The sequence below is a fragment of the Sus scrofa genome, chromosome 2, assembly GCF_054392235.1.
Source record: "Sus scrofa isolate SSC_HxYL_T2T_F1_AM1 chromosome 2, Sscrofa_HxYL_maternal_Yorkshire_Landrace_v2.0, whole genome shotgun sequence".
Lineage (NCBI taxonomy): Eukaryota > Metazoa > Chordata > Mammalia > Artiodactyla > Suidae > Sus > Sus scrofa.
Window position 1 is genome coordinate 9,645,361 of NC_139384.1, and position 26,141 is coordinate 9,671,501.

General features: G+C 50.9%; 1 protein-coding gene across 7 annotated transcripts in view; it reads right to left on the reverse strand.

Moving 5' to 3' along the window:
• FADS2 (fatty acid desaturase 2) overlaps nucleotides 1-26,141 on the reverse strand; it is a 228,374-nt gene that overhangs the window by 15,416 nt on the left and 186,817 nt on the right. For 3 of the 7 annotated variants that reach the window (XR_014836519.1, XR_014836520.1, XR_014836521.1), the window contains exons 1-4: nucleotides 19,280-19,618; nucleotides 9,180-9,290; nucleotides 7,049-7,246; nucleotides 6,832-6,933 (exon numbers count right to left, since the gene is read on the reverse strand). Coding sequence is in view for 3 of the 7 variants with exons in the window: in XM_085009753.1 (XP_084865879.1) it covers nucleotides 5,024-5,107; nucleotides 6,691-6,933; nucleotides 7,049-7,246; nucleotides 9,180-9,290; nucleotides 19,280-19,486 (843 nt within the window). In the remaining 4 variants the exon portion in view is untranslated. 7 annotated transcript variants of the gene reach the window in all.

Sequence of the window (26,141 nt, forward strand, 5' to 3'; positions counted from 1 at the left end):
GTGGGTTAAGGAGCCGGTGTTGCTGTGAGCTGTGGTGTAGGCCGGCGGCTACAGCTCCCATTTGACCCCTAGTCTGGGGACCTCATATGCTACTGGTGTGGCCCTAAAAAGTCAAAAAAAAAAAAAAGGAAGTGGTCCCTATTATATGACCGAGCATCTCACTCGTAGGTACCTACCCAAGAGCAATGAAAAACATGGCCACACACAACCTTGTACATGAATGTTTCTAGCAACATTTTGTTTTTGTTTTTGTTTTTGCTTTTTAGGGCCACACTCACAGCATATGGAGGTTCCCAGGCTAGGGGTCGAATCGGAGCTACAGCTGCCAGCCAAAGCCACAGCCACAGCCACAGCAACGCAGGATCCAAGCCGCATCTTCGACCTACACCACAGCTCACAGCAACGCCGGATCCTTAACCCACTGAGCGAGGCCAGGGATCAAACCCACAACCTCATGGTTCCTAGTCGGATTCGTTAACCACTGCGCCACGACGGGAACTCCTATACTTGATTCCTTTTTGATGAAGGGTCCAGAACAGGGCAATCTATAGACACAGATGAGTGGTTGCCTAGTGCTGGGGCTGGGATGAGTTGGGTGGTGGGGACTATGTGGCATGGGATTTCTTTTCAGACTGACATTTGAAAGATGTTCCAAAATTGACAGTGATGGTGGTTGCACAGATCTGTGAATTTACACACTTTAAAGGGCAAATTGCACAGCATGTGAATGACATCATATCACATCGTAGGCCAACAGCTGCAGTTCCAATTTGACCCCTCGCCTGGGAACTTCCATATGCTGTGGGTGAGGCTCTAAAAGAAAAAAAATAAAAAAGCTTTAAGAAAAAAAAAAGGGGGCGGGGAGTTTCCTGGTGGTCTAGGGGTTAGGATTTGACACTTTCACTGCTGCAGCCCAGGTTCAATCGCTGGTCTGGGAACTGAGATCCCACGTCAAACCACTGTACACTGAGGCCAAATAAATAAATAAATACATAAAAATAAAAAAAACAAACAAAAACGAAGACCGTAGGTGGCCCTTGCTCTCAGAGGGCCTGCAGAGTAGCTGGCAAGAGACAGCCCAACAGCGAGACATGCCACTGCACTGAGGCATGACAGCTGAGGCATGTGATACCCAGACATCTCAGGAAGGAATTAATAAGCAATTTCTAACACAAACAGCTAAGAGCTTGGATTCCAGCAGACAAGAAGAATTACGTAAGAATTTCCGTCAGTGCCACAAATTACCTTCTTCCTCTCTGTCTCTCTCTCTTTTTCATTTGGTCTTTTTAGGGGTGCACCCTCAGCATATGGAGGTTCCCAGGCTAGGGGTTGAATCGGACCTGGAACTGCCAGCCTACACCACAGCCACAGCAACATGGGTTCTGAGCCATGTCTGCAACCTACACCACAGCTCACGACACCGCCGGATCTTTAATCCACTGGGTGAGGTCAGGGATCGAACCTGAGTCCTCAGGGATATGAGTTGGGTTCATTACCACTGAGCCACAACGGGAACTCCCCTTCCTTCCTTCCTTCCTTCTGGCCACACCCGCAGCATACAGAAGATCCGGGCCAGGGATTAGAACCAAACTGCCCCAACCCCAGATCCTTTAACCAAATGCCCCGGGCCTGAGATCGAACCCACACCTCAGCAGTGACCTGAGCTGCTGCAGTTGGGATTCGTAACCCACTGCGCCATGGAGGGAACATCCAATGAATTTCTGTCTCATCAGCTGGAGCTCCAGACACATTGAGGGCATGTCCTTCCACAGTCACCCAGTGACGCAAAGAGCAACTTTCCTGACCCTTCAGCTCCAGGACTTCACTAGTGAACATTTGCCGGGTCAATCAATGCTCTGGCCAAGGGTCTGGCCAACTACAAAAAGGCCTAACTGTAAAAACAAACATTTAACTTGGGAGGTGTTTTGGCACAAACACAGTTTCTGGACACTCTCGGTCCGGGACAGGAACAGCTCTGAGCAGCTGTGACCTTTGCAGTGAACTTGCATAACCCCTGTAGGCAGGAGGGCCTCAAAACGCAACAGAGAAGGAAAAACAAAAAAAAAAAAAAAAGTCATCAAATGAGCTCAGAGGATCAAGAAATCAAATGACACACTTGCCTTTCCAGCCAAAGGGAACAAAATTCCTGGGACGAGCGCAATGGAGTCTCTGGTACAAAGAAATTAAGGGGCAGAGCATTTAAGCACGATATTCAGAACACAGCAACTAGAGAAGTTTGCTGGGAGTTCCCGCTGTGGCTCAGTGATGACGAACCCGATTAGGATCCATGAGCACTCGGGTTCAATCCCTGGCCTTGCTCAGTGGGTTAAGGATCCAGTGTTGGTGTGAGCTATGGTGTAGGTTGCAGATGCAGCTTGGATCCAGAGTTTGTGGCTGTGGCGGAGGCCAGCAGCTGCAGCTCCAATTCGACCCATAGCCTGGGAATGTCCATGTGCCAAGGGTGTGGCTCTAAAAAGAAAGAAAAAAAAAAAAAGAAAGAAAGAAAAAAAAAAAAGAGAGAGAGAGAGAGAAGGAGAAGTTTGTTGAAAAAAAGAAAAAGAGGAGTTCCTGTCGTGGCTCAGTGGTTAACAAATCCAACTAGGAACCATGTGGTTGAGGGTTCGATCCCTGGCCTTGATCAGTGGGTTAAGGATCCGGCGTTGCCGTGAGCTGTGGTGTAGGTCACAGACGAGGCTTGGATCCCGTGTTGCTGTGGCTGTGGTATAGGCCGGCAGCTACAGCTCCAATTCGACCCCGAACCTGGGAACCTCCCTATGCCACGGGAGCGGCCCAAGAAAATGGAAAAAAATACAAAAAAAAAAAAAAAAAAAAAAAAACAGAGAGAGAGAGAGAGAAAGATACATACAAACATGTATATAAGGTACAAGTTTTTCTTTCTCTTCAGATTCCAAAATGGCCCCGAAGAGTTCTACTCTATTTAAAATGTTGGTATTCTGTTCACGGTGGATTTTTTTTTTGCATTAATTTTGCTTTCTAAAACAGTACTGCATTGAACTGTTACTTATCTCAATTGCTGACTTTTTGGTGTCCCTTTAAATTCTGTGCCCCTGTGAAGTGCCTCACTTGCCTCACCCTAGTCCTGACTCTGGGGGCCCAAGATAAGATTGCGGGGTTCAAAGATTTCCATCTCCAGATGCAGAGTCTAGATGGTGCCAGGCCTGGGGGTTTGCATTGTATCCGAAGTGCAAGGCCGAACAGAGGTGCGACCTCTCAGAACTTTCATTGTACAAGATCTCCCTTGGGGGAGTTCCCGCCATGGCACAGTGGGTTAAGAATCAAACTGCAGTGGGGGTGCAGGTTCGCTTCCCCAGCGCAGTGGGTGAAAGGATCCAGCGTTGCCACAGCTGCGGCTTAGGTCACAGCTTGAGCTATGGCTCGGATTCAGTCTCTGGCCTGAGATCTTCCATATGCCTCGGGTGGGGTCATAAAAAAAAGTCACCCTCGGGAGGAAATGTCCACTGGAAGGGACGTGGACATGGGCTGAAGGAAGAGGGGGTGACGGGAGATGGAGGGCTCACGTGTGGAATCCTCCAGCAGCACAGGCTGACAGTTAAAAAAAAAAAAAGAAGCAGCACAGGCTCACACGTGGAATCCTCCAGCAGCTCAAGGCTCCCACACCCTGTTCAGTGCCCTCACCACACTGGGCTAAAATATCCCAGTTGGGAGTTCCCATCGTGGCACAGTGGTTAAGGAATCCGACTAGGAACCATGACGTTGAGGGTTCGATCCCTGGCCTTGCTCAGTGGGTTAAGGATCTGACATTGCCGTGAGCTGTGGTGTAGGTTGCAGACGCGGCTCAGATCCCGCATTGCTGTGGCTGTGGCATAGGCCGGCGGCTACAGCTCCGATTAGACCCCTAGCCTGGGAACCTCCATATGCCGTGGGTGCGGCCCTAGAAAAGGCAAAAAGACAAAAAATAAATAAATACAACATCCCAGTTGGCAGGGCACCTGAGGACCTCCCTGCAGCCAGATCTTTTTGTCCGAGCCAAGGGATCAGAAAAACAGCTGAGTCTTGTCTGCAGCTGTGCAGCCACTGGGAGCCGGAGCGCTTCCAGGAGCGCTCCAATGCTCCTCGCTCCAGCGCACCCCCTGGCTGAGCTGATGGACCACATGGCTAGTTCGGCCACTGCTGGCCGGGGGCTGGCAAACGACGCGTGGAACCCCCGTCCCTGACCTCCTGTAGTCTCCGAGCCCACGCACTCTGTCACCCCAGAGTTGAGATGTCAGGAGCCCATGTTTGAGACGGAGGCAGTCCTCTGTCCTGCCCTCCTCTTCCATCCGACGCAAGAGCTGTGTTCCAGGGGCCCTTCAAGGACGGAGGGGCCTCAGATCCTCCTGGCTCCCACCCAGAATCTAGAAGCAGGACACAGTCCATCTTTCGGAACCGTGTGCAGATCATGCGGGTCGGGAGTGAAACGTTACTTTGCTACAAAGGAGGGTTTTCTCCACCAGAAAAGGATATAAAAATGAAACAACGCGTTCTACTCTATGCATCCTTCACCCCTAGAATTCTGGAAAGAAACCAGGTTCTCAGACAGCTCCAGGCTCAGGGTCAGGCAAACTGCTTGCCGAGGAACTGGTTGGTTACTAGTTCAGCAAAATAGTTCATCCCCCACGAGACTGGAGCCGGCAAACCAAGGGCTGGATTGCGAGGGTCGGGTCGCAGGGGGATAAGCCCAACCCAGACTCCTAGCTCTTCCCAAGCCAAGCTGGGGAGGGATGGGCGTCTCCAGGACACAGTCTTTTTTAGGAAGTAGCTGGATGCTGTTGGAGTGGGGCTGGGGTGAAAGGTGAGATCTGTTTCAAAGTGAGAGTTGGCAAGGAAATAGCAGCTTATCAGATCAACCCAAGGTCACGGGCAAGTCCAGCTCGAACTTGCCTGAGCAATAATGCTTTTGCAGGTTTGCCTCCTGGTCCGGAGGTTTTTTTTTTTTAGGGCCACACCCGAGGCATCTCGAAGTTCCCAGACTAGGGGTTGAATCGGAGCTGCAGCTGCCCACCTACTCCACAGCCACAGCAACATCAGATCCCAGCAGAGTCTGCAACCTACAGCAATGCTGGCTCCTTAACCCACTGAGCAGGGCCTGGGATTGAACCTGTATTCTTATGGATATTCATCGGATTCATTATCGCTGAGCCACAACAGGAACTCCCAACCTTACCTTCTGAATTTGAAACACCTCTTGTCCTTTGGCTTAGCTGATCATTAACTGTTTTCTTTTTTGGAGTTTCCACTGTGGCGCAACAGGATCAGTAGTGTCTTGGGACCGCTGGGATGAAGTTTGATTCCTGGCCAGCAAAGCGGGTTAGGGATCTGGCGTTGCCACAGCTGCGGCTTAGGTAACAGCCTTGGCTCAGATCTGATCCTTGGCCCAGGAATTCCATATGCCTTGGGGTGACCAAAAAAGGAAAACAAACCAATCTTTTTCTTTTTTGGCCGCCCCCCCAGCATACGGAGTTCCCAGGCCAGGGATCAGATCTAAGCCACAGTGGCTGCATCCTTAACCTGCTGTGCCGGGCCAGGGATCAAACCTGCAGCCCAGAGCTCTGGAGACACCACCAATCCCGTTGGCCACAGTGGGAACTCCTGATTTAACTTTCGATGTCCCTTATCTAAAGACTTAAACAATGACAGTATTTCTTTTTCGTGCCCCATCTATTTCCAAAGCACAGTGGAGACGGCTTCTGAGAAGGGACTCATATGTAACAGAATGGTTAAAATAAAGATAAAAGCAAGTAAATGGCAGGCAGTGGGAGGGGAGGATGCATAAGGAAGATGTGTGTTTGGGATAGTTGCTGTTTCTTGTTTTGCTCTGTTTCCTGGCATCCGAGGGGGAAAAAAAGAGAAACGGGACATATTAAATAGCAAGCTTACCTGGTGGAGGGAAGCACACTGATTTATCAAGAGAGGCTGCTTTTTCAGATGCAAACTATTACATATAGATGGATAAACAAGGTCCTACTGTATAGCCCAGGAACTGTGTTCAATTAAACCATAATGGAAAAGAATATGGAAAAGAATGTATACATATGTATAACGGAATCACTTTGCTGTACAGCAGAAATTAACACAACATTGTAAACCAACTTTACTGCAGTGAAATAAATTTTCTATAAAAAGAGAGGCGTTTTTTTTTTTTTTTTTGGCTGTGCCTACGGCAAAGTTCCAGGGGCCAGGGATGAACCCACACCATAGAAGGCACCCAAGCCGCTGTAGTGACAATGCCAGATCCTTAAACCACTGTGCCACAAGGAAACTCCCGAGAGACTGCTTTTCAGCGGCCCCAAACTAAAAGGAATTTATTATTAAGTCCTTCGGTAAGGACTATTCAATTAAGAAGCATGTGCCTGGAGTTCCCGTTGTGGCTCAGTGGTTAACAAATCCGACTAGGAACCATGAGGTTTCGGGTTCGACCCCTGGCCTTGCTCAGTGGGTTCAGGATTCGGCCTTGATCAGTGGGTTAAGGGTCCGGCCTTGCTGTAAGCTGTGGTGTAGTTCGCAGACGCAGATCTGGCCGCCAGCTGCAGCTCCGATTCGACCCCTAGCCTGGGAACCTCCATATGCCACCAGTGCAGCCCCAAACAGCATTAAAAAAAAAAAGGCATGTGCCTGTTTTTATAATGAGTACACTGGTTTTGTGTATCTAACAAGGTCAGGAGGCAGGGCTTGGAAGTTCAGAGAAGTGGAGAACTGGCAGGTCCTGTGGCCCAATCCAGCAGACATTGTCCTGACTGGTCTGAGTGAAGCGAGGGGACAGTGCCCCACTGCTAACTGATGGGAAGGGTGCCCAGGGCGGCTGACATTTACCTTTAAGTGGCCAATGATGAACTTGTGGACGATGTGGTTCCACGTGGATTTCTTGTAAACAGAGAGATGGCCGTAATCGTGCTGCAGCCACCCAGCCTGGGCCTGGGGAGAGAGGGCCAGGGAGGTTTGCCCAGCATCAGCACCCAGGCCTCTTCGAGCCAGGGGGCGGGGGGGGGATGGGGGGGCTTTGCATGGCAGGTGAGGGGTCACACCTCACCTGAGAGGTAGCAAGGATGAAGGCCGTCATGAGGGTTGGAATCCAGCCATTGCCAAAGTAAGAGATGGTGAACCAGGCAATAATTTCCATGACAATGATGTGGGCCAGGAGGAGGAAGAAGAACAGGTGGTTGCTCTCGAACAGGTTCATGTCCTCGGCCGTCTTCTTCAGGGCCCGGAAGTCCTCGGTGATCTCAGACTGTTGAGCCAGAACATAGGGAAGGGGTCAGCAGGCCAGCCGCTCCAGAGGGGACCTGTCCACACACCTGAGCCCCGCAGGAGCCTGGCCCCATGCACTGTAAAGGCTGCTGTCGCCACGTGCCTACCTGGGCCTGGCGCTGTCCTAGAACTGCCCATTTGTCCACAGCCAGTTCAGTAACAGAGAAAGGGTGCAACTAGGAGTTCCTGTCATGGCGCAGGGGAAACAAATCCGACTAGGAACCATGAGGTTGAGGGTTCGATCCCTGGCCTCGCTCAGTGGGTTAAGGCTCCAGCACTGCTGTGAGCTCTGGTGTAGGTTGTAGACATGGCTCGGATCTGGCATTGCTGTGGCTCTGGCGTAGGCCGGCGGCTGTAGCTCCGATTAGACCCTTAGCCTGGGAACCTCCATATGCCGCGGGTGCGTCGCTAAAAAGCAAAAAAAAAAAAGGCTGCAACTCAAAAGCTTGCATTTTTACACACCCACGTTCACAGCAGCATTATTTGCCATAGACAAAAGGCAGAAACAACCCAAATAGCCAGTGATGGATGGATAGCTAAGCAAAACGTGGTCTCTAGGAGTTCCCATCATGGTGAAGCGGAAACGAATCCAACTAGGAACCATGAGATTGGGGGTTCCATCCCTGGCCTCGCTCAGTGGGTTAAGGCTCCAGCCTTGCCGCGAGCTGTGGTGTAGGTTGCAGACGTAGATCTGGCGTGGCTGTGGCTGTGGTGTAGGCCAGCAGCTGTAGCTCCGATGAGACTCCTGGCCTGGGAACCTCCATATGCCGTGTGTCCAGCACTAAAAAGCAAAAAAAAAAAAAAAAAAAAAAAAAGGTCTCTATATACAGTGGACTATTATTCAGCCTTCAAAAAGAAGATAATTCTGACACGTGCTACAAATGAGGGAACCCTCAAGACCCTGAGCTAAGTGAAACTAAGCCAGACACGAACAGACAAATACTTCTGAACCCCTTTCTATGAGGGACCTAGAATAGGCAAATTCATCAGCAGAAAGAATAGTGTTGACCAGGGGTGGGCGGGCAGGGGCGGGGGGAGGGGGCAGCTGGGTGATTAATGTTTAATGGGGACAGAATCTCAGTTTGAGATGATGAAAAAGTTTCAGAGATGGATAGTGGTGATGGTTGCATAACAATGTGAACGAACTCAAAGTCACTGAACTGTGCCCTTAAAAAATGGTTAAGATAGCAAATGTTATGTCTCTTTTACTATGATTTTTTTTTTTTTTTGTCTTTTTGCCTTTCCTAGGGCCGCTCCCTCAGCATATGGAGGTTCTCAGGCTAGGGGTCGAATCGGAGCTGTAGCCGCCGGCCTACACCAGAGCCACAGCAACACAGGATCCGAGCAGAGTCTGCAACCTACACCACAGCTCACGGCAACGCCGGATCGTTAACCCACTGAGCAAGGGCAGGGATCGAACCTGCCACCTCATGGTTCCTACTCGGATTTGTTAACCACTGCACCACAACGGGAACTCCGATTTTTTTTTTTTTTTAATTATATTTTCCACTCCCTGACATGCACCACTTGTCCTGGGCACTCTATTAGGCAGAAAAGGACTGGGTGGTCAGGGAGATGAGAGCATCAATGGGAGAGAGAAGGCAGCTAGTAGGGAGGGGCAGGGCAGGAGCGGGAGAAAGGCCAGATACAACATTGGGGGCTGGGCAAGAGGGAAAGACCCTGTGCCCAGCCTGGCACCGCAGAGGCCCCAGAGGTGGGGAAGCTGGGAATGAATGACTCCAAGTGGGGGGGGCAACAGAGGCTGGCATCCTCCCTGAAGCCCAGGCGATGCGTAGTGGCTCCCCCTGGACTGGCACAAAGGCTCCTTTGCCCCACGCCGCCATGCCCTCTCCGTGTCTGGGTTGGGGACCCCCTCACCCACCCTTCCTTGCGGGTCTCCTTCTCCGACTCACGTTCTTGGTGCGATCCTGGCTGGGCTCCTCCGGGGCCAGCTCTCCGATCAACAGAGGCTTCATGAACTTGCGCACTAAATCAAGGTCGCGGTGGAAGGCGAAGAAGGCATCCTGGGGAGCAGGGGGGCAGGTGGTGAGCGGGAGACCACAACTCCGCCAGTCTCCGCCAGCGCCTTCGCCCCAGAGAGAGCAGGGCTCGTCAGCGGAAGCGCTGCCGCACTCAGACACCAAGACACCATCCGAGGCCTCAGCGATCCAGTCCCACATGCGCTCAGCCTCATCCTGGAAGGTCCCTCGGATGGAAACCCTACTTGGAGCTCCGCCCTGAGGAAGGGCCGCTAAGTTTTAGAAAAACTGCAGAGACCTGCCGGCTACTGCTGGGCTCCTTCCAAGAAGATGCAGCCCACGGGCACCAGGCTGGGCAGGGTCAGGTTCCAGAGTCTCTGAGGGCTCCTCTGCAGGCTGCCTGGTTCCAGGGCCAACTGCACCACCATCCCCCGTCCCACGCCTTCCCCGCCCCCCGCCTTCCCGGGCCACCACTGTCAAGGAAACCAACAGGGCTGGAGCCTGCCACAGCAGGCAAAGTGTGCTTAGACCATGTTAAACCAAAAGCTAATGACATGGAATCAACCCACATGTCCACTGGTAGATAATTGGATTAGGAAGGTGTGGGATATATACCCAATGGAATACTACTCGGCCATAAAAAAGAACAAAATAATGCCATGTGCAGCAATATGGGTGGAACTAGAGACTCTCATCCTGAGTGAAGTAAGTCAGAAAGAGAAAGACAAACCCCATATGATATCATTTATATCTGGAATCTAATATACGGCACAAAGGAACCTTTCCAAAGAAAAGAAACTCACGGACTTGGAGAATAGACTTGTGGTTGCCCGGGGGGGAGAGGGAGGGAGTGGGATGGATTGGGAGCTTGGGGTTAATAGATGCAGACAATTGCCTTTGGAATTGGATTAGCAATGGGATCCTGCTGTGTAGCACTGGAAACTCTGTCTAGTCACTTCTGATGGAGCATGATAATGCGAGAAAAAAGAATGTATACATGTATGTGTAACTGGGTCACCATGCACTACAGTAGAAAAAAACATATATATAAATAAATGATAAAAAAAAAAAAAGGCTAATGCAGAATTACTTAAAACTCATTTCCGGGGGAAAAAGCTTTTTCCTATCTTTCTTTATTCTTTTTTCTCTTTTTATAGGGCTGCATCTGTGGCATTTGGAAGTTCCCGGGCTAGAGCTCCTACACCACACCTCACGGCAATGCCGGATCCTTAACCCACTGAGCAAGGCTGGGGATTGAACCCGCATCTTCATGGTTCCTAGTCAGGTCGCTGAACCACAACGGGAACTCCTTTTTCATATTTTTATTTATTTTTCAATTTACTTTTTATTTTTCATATTTTTAAAAGGTATGGAAGTAATTATGAGGACTATGAAAACATGTTTACGCAAAGCTCTAAACTATCAGGTGTCAAGACGGCATTAAGCTTCGCTTTGTTACTTCTCAAATTTTCTCTAACATTGCTGTATCGCTTTTAAAATAAAAAAAAATTAATGTTGCGGTCTTTTCATCTTTTTTTTTTTCACATTATAAAGTAATGTGCAGGAGTTCTCCTTGTGGCACAGTGGAAACAAACCTGAGTGGTATCCATGAGGATGCGGGTTCGATCCCTGGCCTCACTCAGTAGCTTAAGGATCCAGCATTGCCGTGAGCTGTGGTGTAGGTCACAGATGTGGCTCAGATCCTGTGTTGCTGTGGCTGTGGCGTAGGCCAGCAGCGGTAGCTCCAATTCGACCCCTAGCCTGGGAACTTCCATATGCCGGGAGTGCAGCCCTAAAAAGCAAAACAATAAAATAAATAATAGAATAGAATATACTAAAAATAATGTGCATAGTTTTGGAAAATTTAGAAAAGGTACAGAGGGAGTTCCCTCTGTGGCTCAGTGGGTAACGAATCTGACTAGGAACCATGAGGTGGCGGGTTCGATCCCTGGCCTTGCTCAGTGGGTTGGGGATCTGGCATTGCCGTGAGCTGTGGGGTAGGTCGCAGAAGCGGCTCGGATCTGGCATTGCTGTGGTTGTGGTGTAGGTCGGCAGCTACAGCTCTGATTTGACCCCTAGCCTGGGAACCTCCATGTGCTGCAGGTGCGGCCCTAGAAAAAGACCAAAAAAAAGGAAAAAAAGAAAGAAAATGTACAGAAGAATAAAGGGGAAAATAAGTGTCATCCGGAGAATGACTGTTGCTAATGTTGCTGAATATTTTCCCCATGTTTTTAATACATGCTCTCTATATTACATGGAACAAATGCAGCATCTCCGTTAGAGATGCGCTGACATTAGGCCTGCCTGATGATGTCCCAGGGATGAACCATGTTTCCTGGTATCAAACCAAGCGGCAAGGAACCCCTGAAACTAATGTAATATTGTACCTCAACTATATTTCAATTTACGAACATTTTTTAAAAACCCGATTTGAGACTTTATAGAAGAGAGGAACAAGTCTAACCACACCATGAGAAGCGATCAGAAAAATCAAGGTAGGGGGAAAAACGTGAAAGGCAGGTGTGTTTGGGGATGTGTCTAGGTTTAAAAAGCCAGAAAAAGATACAACAACAAGGCGTTAAAAACTGCAAGGCTTGATGTGAAAGGCTCCCCTTTGGAGAGGGAAAACAAAAAACAAAAAACAAAAACCACTCAGCAGTTTTCCAAGACATTTTGGGGGGTTGAATGAGAAAATTTGGATAGAGTCTGGATATCTGATCGTATTAAAGAATCACTGCCAATTTTCTTCAAAGTAACTAAGGTAATTATGTCACCGAATGTGCCTATTGTGAAGGGGCAGAATATGCAATTTATTTTCATGTGATTTTCATATGATTCAGCCAAAGACAACGCTTATATGCGTAAAGAGGAAGGTAAACACAGGCAAATGTTGAGTACGTGAATGGTGGTTGAGGATACACAGGTGCTTAATTCTGTCAACCTTGCTGTGTTTGGGGAATTCTCAAAAAAAAAATTTTTTTTTGTCTTTTTGCCTTTTCTAGGGCCGCTTCCCGCAGGCATATGGAGGTTCCCAGGCTAGGGGTCCAATCGGAGCTGAAGCTGCCGCTGGCAACGCGGGATCCGAGCTGCATCTGCAACCTACACCACAGCTCACGGCAATACCGGATCCTTAACCCACTGAGCAAGGCCAGGGAGCGAACCCGCAACCTCATGGTTCCTAGTCGGATTTGATAACCACTGTGCCACGACGGGAACTCTTGGAATTCTCAAAATTTAAAAAAAAAAAAGGAGGAAGATGCTGACAACTCATTCCAGCTCCCACCCAAGTATCTCCCAACGGTAACTGCCAGGCTTCTCTTGTCCCTTGGCATCAAGCCCTTTTGCCCGGGTTTTGTTCTATTTGTGTCCAGAACAGACTGACAAAGCAACACTTTTTATGCAGAGGCAAACTGGGCCCAGAGTCTTTAAAACATGTCAGTGCGGCCCCCCCCTCACCGAGGAGGAAATTTGGATGGCAGCAGGGGATGAAAACAAGTCTATTTTCAGAGAAGAGAGAGGGCTGCTGCTCCAGGACCCTGAGCAGACAGCGAGACGCCTGGGGTCCACTCTGGCCTCAGACTCCTCTACGAGGGAGGACCCCCAGCCCTGGGAGAGGGCCCATCAGGACCCTCCAAAGTCAGGGCCCAAGCCTGGGTGGCAGGGTGGTAACCAGAGCTGGTAACCACAGCTGCCTTCCAAAGTCAGAGTGGAAAAGGGACCTTTCACTGGGCCTCCTCACGTGACACCATGGCTTTTGAGAGGCGAAGGGGAAGTTCATGGTAAGGCAGTTTCCCGAGGCAGGACTGATAATAAGACTGACTCTCTACCCCACACTGGGAGGAAGTCTGCAAGGGCTTTCACCTCACTTCCAGGTCACAGCCAGGTAACACCTCCAAGCCTCCGTCTGGGCTGAGGAATGGAGCTGACAATCTCCTGTCCTGACTGAGGCCAGCCCTGGGCCACATCCAGAGGGCTCTTGGGCAGCCTCCTCTCCCCGAGGCCAAGGGAGAAGGGTCACGCGCCAAGTGGGGGCCCAGAGTTGTTTCTACATCTGCCCTGAAGCCTCCAAGCCCACGTTACAGAGGGAGGCCCTGGAATGCAGGAAGGTCATGTTCAAGGGGCAGGGCCAGGATCAAAGCCAGGTTCACCCTGAAGTAAGAGGTCGATGGGCCCCTGGGCTGAGAACCGCTGGGACTTAGGCTGAGGCAAGTAGGCCTGGCTTCTCTTTGATACCTTCGAGGAGAAAGTTAATGGCAGGAGCTGAGCTCTGCTGGAGTAAAAAGGTACGATGACCACATCACTCACCCCTGCGGTCAAAGAGACCTCCCCAGTTACACCCGCGCAGAAAGACTCCTGGGGGTCATAAACGGAGGGGGCGCCAGGCCACAATAAGTCCTGAGAGTTTCCCAGAACCCTTTGCTCTGGAATCCGTCTTGGCCAAAAGATGTGGAAGCATACTGGGCAGGGCCCCGGGTCCGGGGAGTTGTGAGCAATAAAAGAAGATGATTGGCCAAAGGAAAACAAAGATTTGGAAGAACATGAGTCCAATATAAGCGATTTAAACCACCTCTCTGGCACGGTCTTCATTCAAGAGGACACCCACAAGCTCGCCCCTCTTTTGGAAATGCGTTACGGCTTTGCTTCTGTCTTCGAGAAACAGACTACTTCTCCATGTGTTTTCCCACATGTTGTGCTGTTTCTAACAATAGACTTGTTTTTATAATCTTTGCCTCTTTGGAATAGTCTTGCTTTCAGCAGAGGGCAAGAACCAGGGCAATCATGCTCTCAGCCTCTAGCTCGTCTCGTGGCCGGGATGCTTGGTTTTCACTCAGACGGCCCAGGTTCAATTCCTGAGCAGAGAATGAAGATCTCACTTGAAGCCATCACTCACTGCTCTCTCTCTGCGATCAACCCAACCCAGGCTGCATCCCCACAAGCCTCACGCTCGTCTAGAAAGCCAAGCTCTTGAATTGTCTCATTGGCCATGGCAGGTCTGGCAGCTTTGCCAGCAGGCCTGATGGAACTCACCCTTGAATCCACAAAGTACGTTCCCACATCAGGGCCTGTGGCTCTTCCTTCTGCTTGGAGTCCTGCTCCTGCAGCATCCCATGGCTGGCTCCCCCTCACCCCAATCTGAAAGAGCCATCCTCCAGCCCCACACTTTCTGGAACATCACCTTGTTTTAGCTTCTTCATAACAGTAATCAAAATCCCCAGTTATATCATCTGCTCATTTCTTTTTTTTGCGGGGGGGAACCACACCCACAGCATATAGAGGTTGCCAGGCTAGAGGTCGAATCAGAGCTAGAGCTGCCAGCCTACACCACAGTAACCCAGAATCCAAGCCAGAATCTGTAACCTACACCACAGCTCACGGCAACACCAGATCCATAACCCACTGGGCAAGGCCAGGGATCGAACCCACGTCCTCATGGATACTAGTTGGATTCATTTCGGCTGAGCCACAACAGGAACTCCTGCTCATTTCTTTATTGCCTGTCTCCCCAACAGGAAATATAAGCTCCACCAAAGGGCCAGCCCTGGCTCATTCACTGTCATAACCCCAGCGCCACCAGCAACGCCTAACGGGCTCACAGGACCCCACCGCTGTGCCCTGTCTCAGCCCAGGTGATGTCGCCATTGGCCGTTTTGCACAACCAGGCTTCTGGCTTCTGCCACATCATCACCGTCTCTGGCATCCACACCTTGGCGGCTGAGGTTAGGCAGGTCAGAGCCACGGGCTTTGTGCACATGAGCCAGAATCTTTACCAAACTCTGCGAGGCAGGTCCAGTTTTTTATCGATGAGGAAAGAGGCTGATGGAGGGCAAGCTACCTGTCCCCGGTCACACTCCAGGTCGCCTAACTTGAGAGTTTTTCCACTGTGGATCAAAATGAGCTTCCTGCTCCTAAGAGCTGAGCATGTTCTGAGTCTCCCGGTTCCAGGTATTTCACACAGGCCTCACGAACTTACCAAAGGTTCCCAACAGGTGCACGGTTACAGAAGCGTCCGGCTGGCGCAAGGGAGGCCAAGGGGCAAGGCAGGACACAGCCCAGCCAAATGTTGACTCTGGCACGAGAATTGGAAGCAGGCTCCTGCCTTATCTGACGGAGAGATTGGAGCCAACGACTTTTCAGGAAGAAGGCCTGGGATGCAGGTGAAGGCGGCCGACAGTTGGGAGTAGAGGGGACCTGCCCCCCCAGGAGGGTAGGTGTGCATGCTGGAGGCTGGAGAGGACAGGCTGAGGATGGAGGGCCCCAACATCCAGATTCCCTAGTGAAAGAACTTCACCAGTGCCTGCCCAGCAAGGCACCACCCCGTGCCAGCCTCTTCCATATGAAGACATCACATCCTCCCTGCCCGGTGCCCCAGCTCTGAGCAGAACACACAGCTCATCCTGCACTGAGCAGCAGGTGCTATGTCTTGTTCCCGCGCCGTGTCCACCTTCTCTGCAGAGCAAGGCTTATCTTTTTAGGGCCGCACCCACGGCATACCCAAGTTCCTAGGTTAGGGGTTGAATCAGAGCCATAGCGGCCAGCCTATGCCACTGCCACAGCCACACCGGATCTGAGTCTTCTCTCCAACCCACACCACAGCTTGCAGCAATGCTGGATCCTTAACCCAATGAGCAAAGCCAGGGACTGAACCTGCATCCTCAGGGATACTAGTCGGGTTCTCAACCCACTGAGCCACAATGGGAACTCCAAGCCAAGCCAGTCTCTAATCCAGCTTCCCACATCCGGGCACACGCCCAGGGACTCAGGAAATGCAGGAGGGGCAAACAAACGCAGAGCAGACTGTGCTGTAGGCAGCAGCCTTGGGAAGTGAGACTTGGTGGGGCACAGGGTTAGTGAGGGAGAAGCAGGGGGAGGGACCCTGCATTTTCAGCTGGAAACAGGGATGCTGACTTCCTGTCCTCAGCAGAAGCCTTCTCATCATCCCTGGGTCCTAAGAAGTGGCCGATGCAGACAGGGCAGGAATAGTCGCGAGTCACCAATGGGGGCAGTGGGCGGGGGGTGGGGGTGGGGACCTGGTGTCTAGAGGCAGAGGGTCCAGATTCAGGTCCCATTTTGAAAATAGGCAAGCAAATCCGGCAGGTGCCTTCACGCATTCACTACCTGTGAATTGTTCATCTTTGTGCCCACGGACAGCTCAGAGCCACGGAGACATTGGGATACATATGTGACGCGTCTTTGTTAAGGAGTCAAAATTCTGGGAGTTCCCTGCTGGGGATTAGTGCTTTCATCACTGCAGCCCAGGTTCAACCCCTAGGCTGGGAACTCAGGTCCCACATCAAGCTGCTGCACACCACGCCTCCCCCTCCCCCAAAAGATGAAAAGTCCTGCAGTGGGGGGGGAGGTCCTCTGCCTTGAAAGAGGAAAGACACCCCCGGGACACAGGCGAGGGCTCCTTTCAGCAACAGCAAGGGAAAGACCAGAGGACCAGAAGGGAAGAGACCCAAGGTGGAAAAAGGAAGGGGGGGAGGGGGGGGAAGGTAAGGCGGGCTGGGAGGTGCCTGTGAAGGCAGACCCCAAGTTTAAGTCTAAAGGGCTGATGGGAGGGCTAGAAGAGGTGACCCATAGACATGTGCTTGGCGAGCTGCAGAAATTTAGTTTTAATTTTTATTCTTGCAGGCAGAAAGTCCAAATGACAATTGACCTTGGCGTTCGCTAGGCCAGCCTTCTGGAGCCAAGGCTGTCCCGACGTCTGAGGTCTTCTCTCCTTCCGTGGTAGGAAAATCCCCTATTGAGGCCCTGGATTATCTGGTTTCCTCGGCCACCAGCCTCTTGGAGGGTATTACTGCATCACCACTGGTTCCTAACAGTGCATTCAAGTGACCCCGGGGCTCTGACCTCTATCTGCTGATGAGTCCTTCCCAAACTTCACATGACGCATAAATAAAGACTCACTCCTCCAGCTCTGGAAAAAACTCTCAAGCCCCAGGGGCAAAGCCACCTGGTCAACCACGGAAAGCGGAGCCTCTGGATTCCTAGCCAGTCCCTGCCTCTCTCACATTCCATAGACCCTGGACTTCCGAGAGTTTTTTTCCAACCTGGTCCCAGACAGCAAAGAGAGAATGAATATCCAATTGCTCGCGTCACTGTTACGCAACTAGATCCCTGGTTGTGCCTTTCACGCCCCAAAAGTCTTATCTTGGACCGTAGGAAGCTTTGTGTCTAGGGATGGTCCTTATGTCTGGCGACACCCAAGAGAGCTGGCATGGATTTAAACATTCTTCCTCCAAATTCCTCTTTGCTCACTTTACACTCTAGGTATTACGAAATCCTCACTCTGACGTTCGATAACACTCCACTGAATGTATCCCAGAGCTTACAGTTTACGGGGTGCCTTGCCACATCAAAAAAAAAAAAAAAAATGTATTTAACACGACGGAATAAGCAGACCAATCCATCAGATGTGACTTTTCCTTCTAGACAACTATTTGGTGAAGACTCAACCAGGGCAGGAACCTTTAGACGCTATCTATAAAACCATGCCCCGGCTGGCACAAGTCCAGCCGCACGGACTAGCTGGAAAGACCGCTCACCAGGAGTGAGGTCTGGAAATCCACCTCCTTACAGAGCTGTGGAAAGGTCCCCAGGGGATAATAAACACACCGATGGTGCTTGAAAATCTTATACCGGTAGCACAGCCCTGAGGACTCAAGCTGTGTTCACAAGCAGGTCAAACTGGCTGGGGCCAAAAGCTGCAGGCGCTATCGCTGCTCACCGATGCTGCGAGCTGAAGAAGAGCTTAGATCAGAGCTGCCTGATCTGCCTCCACCCCTGGAGGAGGCCTGTCCCAATGAGCCAGGCAGCAAGATTAAGAGTGTCACCAACTAATGGGCCACGCAGCTTGGACAGCAAAAGCCCCGGCGGGTCAGCATGCCGGACCTCCAGGTGGAATGAGCTACTCAAGCTAATCCCTCCCTAGTCACCAGACTCCTTCTCTGCCTCCAGCTCACTGCCACCAAGAGAGACCCCCTTCCTTCCTCCCCGCCTCTGTTCTTTTCTCTCTCATTCACTTGAGCTCACAGGGGAACCGGCTGCACCTTCGAGAAAAGGGAGGATTTCCGTCTGGGGGTTAGGGGGCGTGGTGGAGGGGCTGGGGAACGCAGAGCAGCAATTACATAAAGGGGAGAGGAAGATGGGCACCCTGCATGAAAGTGCGGGTAAGACGGGTAGCCTGGCACCGGCGAGATCCTAGGGCCTCACTACCTTTACCAGTGCAAGATGAGGGAAGGGCATTCCTGGCAGGATTTAGAAACAGAAGGCCTTTGAGTTGAAGTCCCCAGTAACCTCGGGTGCAGCCGGACCTGTTGCCGAGCCAGCCTTGTGCAGATAATAAATCGTCGGGTCTCAGAGCTCCTCTCCACCTGGGCTTTGCAAACTGCAAACCTCTCTCTTTCTACTACTTCTCACCCCGGTCCCCCAAGAAGGCCCACCCTTGCGGTGGGTGCTGGCTATCTCTGAGACCGTGGGACCGGGAACTACCAGACGGAGTCTCCCAGGCAGCCATTGCAGACCTTCGGAGGCTAGAATTCCAGCAGGAGCGAGCCCTGGCCGGGGGCGAGCTTTCCTTCCCCGCCCCCTGGTCTGGGGGAGAGCAGGGACGGGCGCAGAGTCCCACAGCTGGCTCCTCTCCCGCTCCTCTCCGGAGCGCCCAGGGGCGGCCATCTTTCACGATGGGGGCGCCAAAGCCCCAGCGCCCCCTTTGGGGAGTCCCCGAGTCCCAGTGAACCCGGAGGAAGTAACGGATGCAAGGCTCCCAGTGCGCGCGGTAGATCCGGCACGGTTCTCCACCGCTCAGATCTGCCTCCCGGGCTCCAGAATCCGACCCCCAGGGCTCGTTGGCCCAGCTGTCCTAGAGGACGAGGATTCGGGGCGGGGGAAGAGCACAGGAGACACTTTCCTTCCCTTCGGGACGCCCCAAGCTCCACACAGCGCTGGAGGTCTTGTTTGGCGCCCTGGGACCCACGGCTCCGGACTCCCTCCAGCAGCCGAGGAAGGTGGCGGGAGAGGCCCCAGACCCTTACCGTAGCATCTTCCCCTGCATAGTGCGAGATGACCCGGTGGCCCCCGGGGTGCCGGCTGGACCATTTGGTGACGTTGTAGACCTTGCGGTCGATGACGAGCCACTTGTCCGTGCGCAGGTTGTGCTTCTGAATCTCCTCCCAGCTAAAGGTAGGCATCTGCGCCTCGCGCTCGGTGGCCCCCTCGCCCTGGTTCCCCCCCTTCCCCATGCTGCCCGCTGACCAGGTTGCCCGGTGCACTGCGGTCTGTGCCGCTCGGGCCCTCCTTGCTTTCGGCTTTTGTCTTCTCCTCCTCCCACCGCGCCCCCTCCCCCAGCCTCCTCGCCTCCGCTCGGGAGTATCCTTGCCTTTCCTCCAGGCTTCCCAGTGGCCCCAAACGGTCCCCTCCCTCCGCCCCTCCCTCCGCCCGCCAGCCCGCAATGGACTTTTGCCTCCAGCTAAAACTCCCCGGTAGCTCAGGGCCTCCAGGCCTCCTGTGCCCGCCCCTCCGACTCCCCCCGCCCAGGGCTCTGCATCCTCCCGCGTTCCCCTCCGCCTGGGTTTCCACAGTGATCAGCAGAGCTTCTGCACCAATCCGGGCGCGTCGCCCCGCCTGCCATTGGCCCAGGAGGATCTTTCGAAGGCCAGCGGGCTGGAGCAGCGGTCCCCGGCTCCCCCGCCTGCCCGCCCACGCGGAGTCGAGCCAGGCAGGGAGGCAGGTTACGTGTCCGAACTCCTCCCGCCCCCGCTCCGGCGCCGCGCCGCGGAGGGGATCTCAGGGGAGCGCGGCCCGCGAGAGGGGGCGGTGGCTGAGTTCTGGGCGCGTGCGCGCGCCCCCATCGCCCGCGCTTCCGGGGTTTGCACCTGATGCTGGCGCCCAGAGGTCCCCGCTTGCTTTACGGTGGCGACCGGCCGGAAGACAGGCTGGCGGGTGCTCGGGCAGCGCGGAGCTGGGGGGCTGGCGAGTTCCACTCTGGGACCGGCCTGGATAGGTGGCGCCCGTCCCTGACCCGCTGGAATCGAGACTTCAGGATCTGCATTGTCCGCGCTTACCCCATTGGCGCCCTCCTGCAGCCTCCCTGGTTCGGAAAGGAGCCCTCCTCCCGACGGCTCAGGACTCTGAAGCCTGTAATCAGTGGATCTTAGGAGAAAATTGCAGAACCTCTGATGTGCTTTCCTGTGTTAGGCGCCATGGTGGTGGGAGGAGGGGGGCGCCGTGGTGGGGAGAGTGGGGGGGCCCAGGGTGAACAAGACTTGGTTCTAGCCCTGAACTCAGGAATCTCACAACCTAGTTGGGAGAGGGAGAACATGGAAGCAATACGGGACCTCATACCATCAATTGTTCAGTGATGCTGTAGAGACTCCAGGAAATAAAGGTGGGGGTAGCAAAAGGATAGGCCTGTGCAGGTCCCCAGATGCCACCTGGATGGAACTGCTCAGGATCAGCGCCCCAGCAAAAGGACTGCCTGGAGTTCAGGCTTAAGAAAGCTGGATCCTTGGGAGGTGCCCTAGCGGCTCAGCGGTTGAGGAAACCAACCAGGATCCATGAAGATGCGGTTTCGATTCCTGGCCTCACTCAGTGAGTTAAGGATCTGGCGCTGCAGGTCACAGACACAGCTTGGATCCCCGCGTTGCTGCGGCTGTGGCCTAAGCTGGTGGCTACAGCTCCAATTCGCCCCCTAGCCCGGGAACCTCCATATGCCACAGGTGCGGCCCTAAAAAAAAGACAAAAAAAGAAGACTGGATCCTCTACTCTTCCAGGGTTTTAGCGAGTCCAATAATTAAATTGATATGACGCATTAACAGGAGAAAAACATTCAATAATATATATATCTCTCTCTCCTGTATACATAGGAGACACTCGGACCAACTCAACTCCCCGAAAATTGCCAAATGGGAAGCCCTTCACCTTAAATAACATCCTGGGGAAAAACAAAAGTTATTGGGGTTGGGGAGCTCCCGTTGTAGTGCAGGGGAAGCGAATCCGACCAGGATCCTGGTTCCATCCCTGGCAGAGCTCAGTGGGGTGGAGATCCGACGTTGCGGTGAGCGGTGGTGCAGGTCGCTGATGGCTCGGATTCTGCATTGCTGTGGCTGTGGTGTAGGCGGGCAGCTGTAGCTCCGATTCAACCCCTAGCTGTGAGGGCGGCCCTAAAAAGCGAAAGCAGAACCAAAAAAAAGTTGTTGGGGGTGGGGAGTCGGTTATGCGAGGTCACCAGGGAAAGTACAGTAAACCAAAAATTAGGTCCCTGTGAAGATTTCAGACCTTGTTTTCTGCATATAGGTAAGAGTTTCTAGAGATAAGGGCACCCTCCTCTTCCTCTATTTTGAGGGAGATTCCCTTTCAAATGGAGGTTCCCCCTCTACAAGTGAACATCTCTTAAATAGGGTACTTTTAATCAGTTCTCAGAGCTTCTCACAGACTGCAGTTTCTAAAAAATAATCAGCCTTAAAAAAAACCCTTATGCCAAAGAGATACATTTTTTGGTGGTGAACTCTGCTCTCCTGTGCCTTTGAAAAATCCCCAAGCTGTTTCACAATCCAGAAGCTAAATTGATAAATGCTCCATATCTCATTGAACCAGTTCCACAATGGAGAGGATAGCTGTCAGTTCAGTTAAACAGTTCTGTCCCATTTCTGGAGGCTGGCGATGCGGCTGGGCTCCCCCAAATTAAGCCTATATTGTACAGGAAATCAGGTATTTATTCACTTCTTTTGGCCATGGCCACAGCATGCAGAAGTTCCTGGGCCAGGGATCAAACCCCTGCCACATCTGCAACTAGAGCACAGCAGTGACAATGGCAGATCCTTAACCCACTGAGCCTCAGGGGAACTCCAGAAATCAGGTATTTAGTAAGAGGAATATATATGGAAGCAAGAAAAATAGGAGTTCCTGTTGGGGCTCAGCAGGTTAAGAACCTGACATTGCGTCCACGAGGTTGCAGGTTCCATCCCTGGCCTCGCTCAGTGGGTTAAGGATCCAGCATTGCCACAAGCTGCCACATAGGACACAGACGTGGCTCAGATCCAGCGTAGCTGTGGCTGTGGTGTAGACAGGCAGCTGCAGCTCTGATTCTACCCCTAGCCCAGGAACTGCCATATGCCACAGGTGTGGCCCTGCAAAGAAAGGGAGGGAGGGAGGGGGGAAAAAAGAGAAAGAAAGAGAGGAAGGAAGGAAGGGGAGAAAGAAAGATGAAAGAAAAGAAAGAGAAGAAAGGAAGGAAGAAAGAAAAATGTGGTTTGGAGCAAATTATAAACCAGGGTCTAAATGAGAGCTGACACCATTTCTAGATGTCAGGTGGAAGCATTTTCAGGTGGAAGAGGGCAGGTGGAAACAACCTGACAGATTTTCCTGATTTGCAGTTTGAATGTGTCTGCCGATGTCATCAGGCATAGTGACAGCCCATTGAGTGTTTCTGAGAGGGCCAGACAGCAGCAACAACAAAGAAGATTGTCTAAGCATGAGCTATTGTTCTCAGAAGTTTATAATCAAGTCCTTCACATTCAGGTTGTGAGGCTTTGGGGGAAAAGCGCAGCTTTTGTTCTTCGTGATCCCGAGTCAAAAGGAGGGAGAGAAAACGGGAAACTTCAGTTTGGAGAGCCATAACCAGAGACTGGAGGAAACCAGAACAATTCAGGATCCAGGTCAGTTTACAAGTAAATAATAAAATCTCAAAACAATGAACAGCTCTAGAATCCAATTCCACAAAGATGTGCTATTGAAACATAATTTTTCTCTCTAAAATCACCCTAATTTCTACCAAAGATAGACAAATTAAGACTAAGTTGTTTGCAAAACAAGTCTATTCTCATCAAACTTTACATTAGTGCAGCAAGAATAGCAAATGATCCTATGGGCTCTTTAAAATCTGCTTTGCTGGAACTGTTCTTAAGGAATCTTTAGATTGAACTTTTAACAGCCTCTCGAGTTCAAGAAGCCAAACCAAGGACTTGCCGTTGTAAAAATTAATAAACAGAAACCTCATCTAAACTGGAGTTGGGGGAGTTCCCATTGTGGTTCAGGAGGTTACGAACCCAACTAGTATCCATGAGGAGGTGGGTTCCATCCCTGGCCTTGCTCAGTGGGTCAAGGATCCGGCACTGTGTCCTGGGGTGTAGGCTGGCAGCTGCAGCTCCAATTTGACACCTAGCCTGGGAACTTCCATATGCCACAGGTTTGGCCGAACAAAACAAAACAAAACAAAAAAACAAAACAAAAAAAGAGTTGGGAGACCAGGAGAGGGAGCTCTCACCCCCCCCCCCGCCCCCCCACTCAGCATCAATTGCAGACCCGACAAGAAGTACTTTCGCATCTTCAACAGGAAGAAAATTCCGGCTCATTACCCAGCAGGAGGAAGGAAGAATGTCTCCTCGCCTGGCAACAGCCCAGCCAATGAGAGACTGTCACGACTCAACCAATGGCAAGTCACTGTGCTTCAAATGTCCGGTTTACTCCAATGGCCTCTCTGTTTGTAAGAGCTCCTCCCATCTCCCCCTTCTTCTCTAAAAGAATGGTTCTCGCCTTGGTTCTCCAGTTTTGCTTGTGGTTTGCCACAGGTTGCATGTCCTAAATTGCAAATTCTGGAGTTCCCGTCGTGGCGTATTGGTGAACGAATCCGACTAGGAACCATGAGGTCGCGGGTTCGATCCCTGGCCTTGCTCAGTGGGTTAACGATCCAGCGTTGCCGTGAGCTGTGGTGTAGGTTGCAGACGCAGCTCGGATCCCGCGTTGCTGTGGCTCCGGCGTAGGCCGGGGACTGCAGCTCCGATTTGACCCCTAGCCTGGGAACCTCCATATGTCGCGGGAGCGGCCCAAAGAAATAGCGAAAAAGACCTAAATAAATAAATAAATAAATTGCAAATTCTTTGCTGTTTCCATATAAACCTATTTTGCTGGTAAAATATCTGGCTGTTGGTGTTAGGTCAACACCATCAGACGTACCTGCAAAGCCTATAGATTTGAGTGAATTCCTCTCTTTTCAAGATTCCTAAAACATCCTGAGTTCCTGCACTTGCCAGGAAGTAACTGTCCTTACCTGGTAATGTTGCTGGTAAATTTGTGAGCAAGATACCAGGCCAATTTTTCCAAGGGGCTTTGTTGGCTCCATAATGTCAACCTTAGTTTCTTAAAGCTGTCTGGTCATCTCTGGGTTTCTGTACATCTCTCTCAAAGCTTCGATAAAATAACCAGCGTTTCCAGTTGTGTCCTGTTACAAGGAGAGCAGATTCTTATGGAACTTATGCAAATAAATATATTGCCATGAAAATAAGAATACTCACTGAGAGTTTCTGAATTCTGGAGGGATCTGGTAGGGAGAAAAAGACAAATATTTTTGTTCACAAAGTTATATTTCACTGAATTGCGATATGTCATAGCTTAAGAGAAAAAAGTTTCCTTAAATGTGGAGAAACAAAACATTAAAGAACTAGCAATAAAACAAAGTCACAACAATTATAATCATTCTTATCAGTTCATTCATTTCCACGTTATCATTCCTGTTGATCTCGATTTTTTTTTTTTTTTTTTTTTTTTGGCTGCACCCACGGCATGTGGAAATTCCTGGGCCAGGGATCAAACCCACGCCACAGCAGTGACCCACACCACTGCAGTGACAACACCAGATCCTTAACCTGTTGTGCTACAGGAGAACTCCAGTCTTGATCTTTTGTTAGCGGTTTTATTAATCCAGTTTTATCATCAATTTTATGGATCCAGTTTTTCCTTACAGTTCTGTAAATTCTTACCCCGTTCAGTTCTATGATCTTAAGTTTATCAGAAACTCGTTTTTGTCAAGAGTCCTTTTCATGAATCTTCTTGAAGTTAATGTAGCTCTAAAGGAACATTTTAATTAAAATATCTGGGTAAGGAGTTCCCATCGTGGCTCAGTGGTTAGCAAACCAGACTAGCATCCATGAGGACTCAGATTCGATCCCTGGCCTTGCTCAGTGGGTTAAGGATCTGGTGCTGCCCTGAGCTGTGGTGTAGGTGGCAGATGCGGCTTGGATCCTGAGTGGCTGTGGCTGTGGCATGGCCCAGTGGCTACAGCTCTGATTGGACCCCTAGCCTGGGAACCTCCATATGCTGCGGCCCTAAAAAGACAAAAAGACCAAAAATAAAATATCTGGGTAAAAAAATAACTCTGTAAATGACAAAAGACTTAATATCCATTATTAAAGATCTGGGAGTTCCTTGATGGCCTAAAGGGTCTGGACTCAGTGCTGTCACTGCTGTGACTCAGGTTACGCTGTGGCTCAGTATCCCTGGCCCAGAAACTTCTTTCTGCATGCCTTGGGCTTGGCCAAAAAAAAAGAGATCTGATAAGAATTCATTATAATAGAACTGACAAAGAAATTTGGTTATTTCTGAACATACAATATTTTAGGATAACAACTGCAATTATGGCTGATAACATACCAGGACGTGTCAGATTTCCAGGAATTGTGCATAATTTCTGGAACACTTATTGTATATACCTATATAAATACAACATAAAGAAGGCTTGGTATTACTCAACAATGTTTCACATGTAACATAACATAGCAAAGCTAACATCTCCCTTATTATCAAGAGAACAAATCTTTTGAGATGTTCCAGGGGCCTTCCGAAATTTTTCAGAGTTATACTTTATTTATATTTTGATTTGGAGGAAGTTTGTCAAAAATATCAAAAATGTTCTAAAATATTTGGTCAAAGAGGATCCTTGGTCACTGTGAAACAATGCTTAGTTATCTGCTGAACCAGAGCGCCAAAGAGTTCACAGGAAGGAGTTCCCATTGTGGCTCAGTGGTAATGAAACTAATTAACATCCAAGAGGACGTGGGTTGGTCCCTGGCCTCACTCATTGGGTTAAGGATCTGACATGGCCATGAGCTGCAGTGCAGGCCG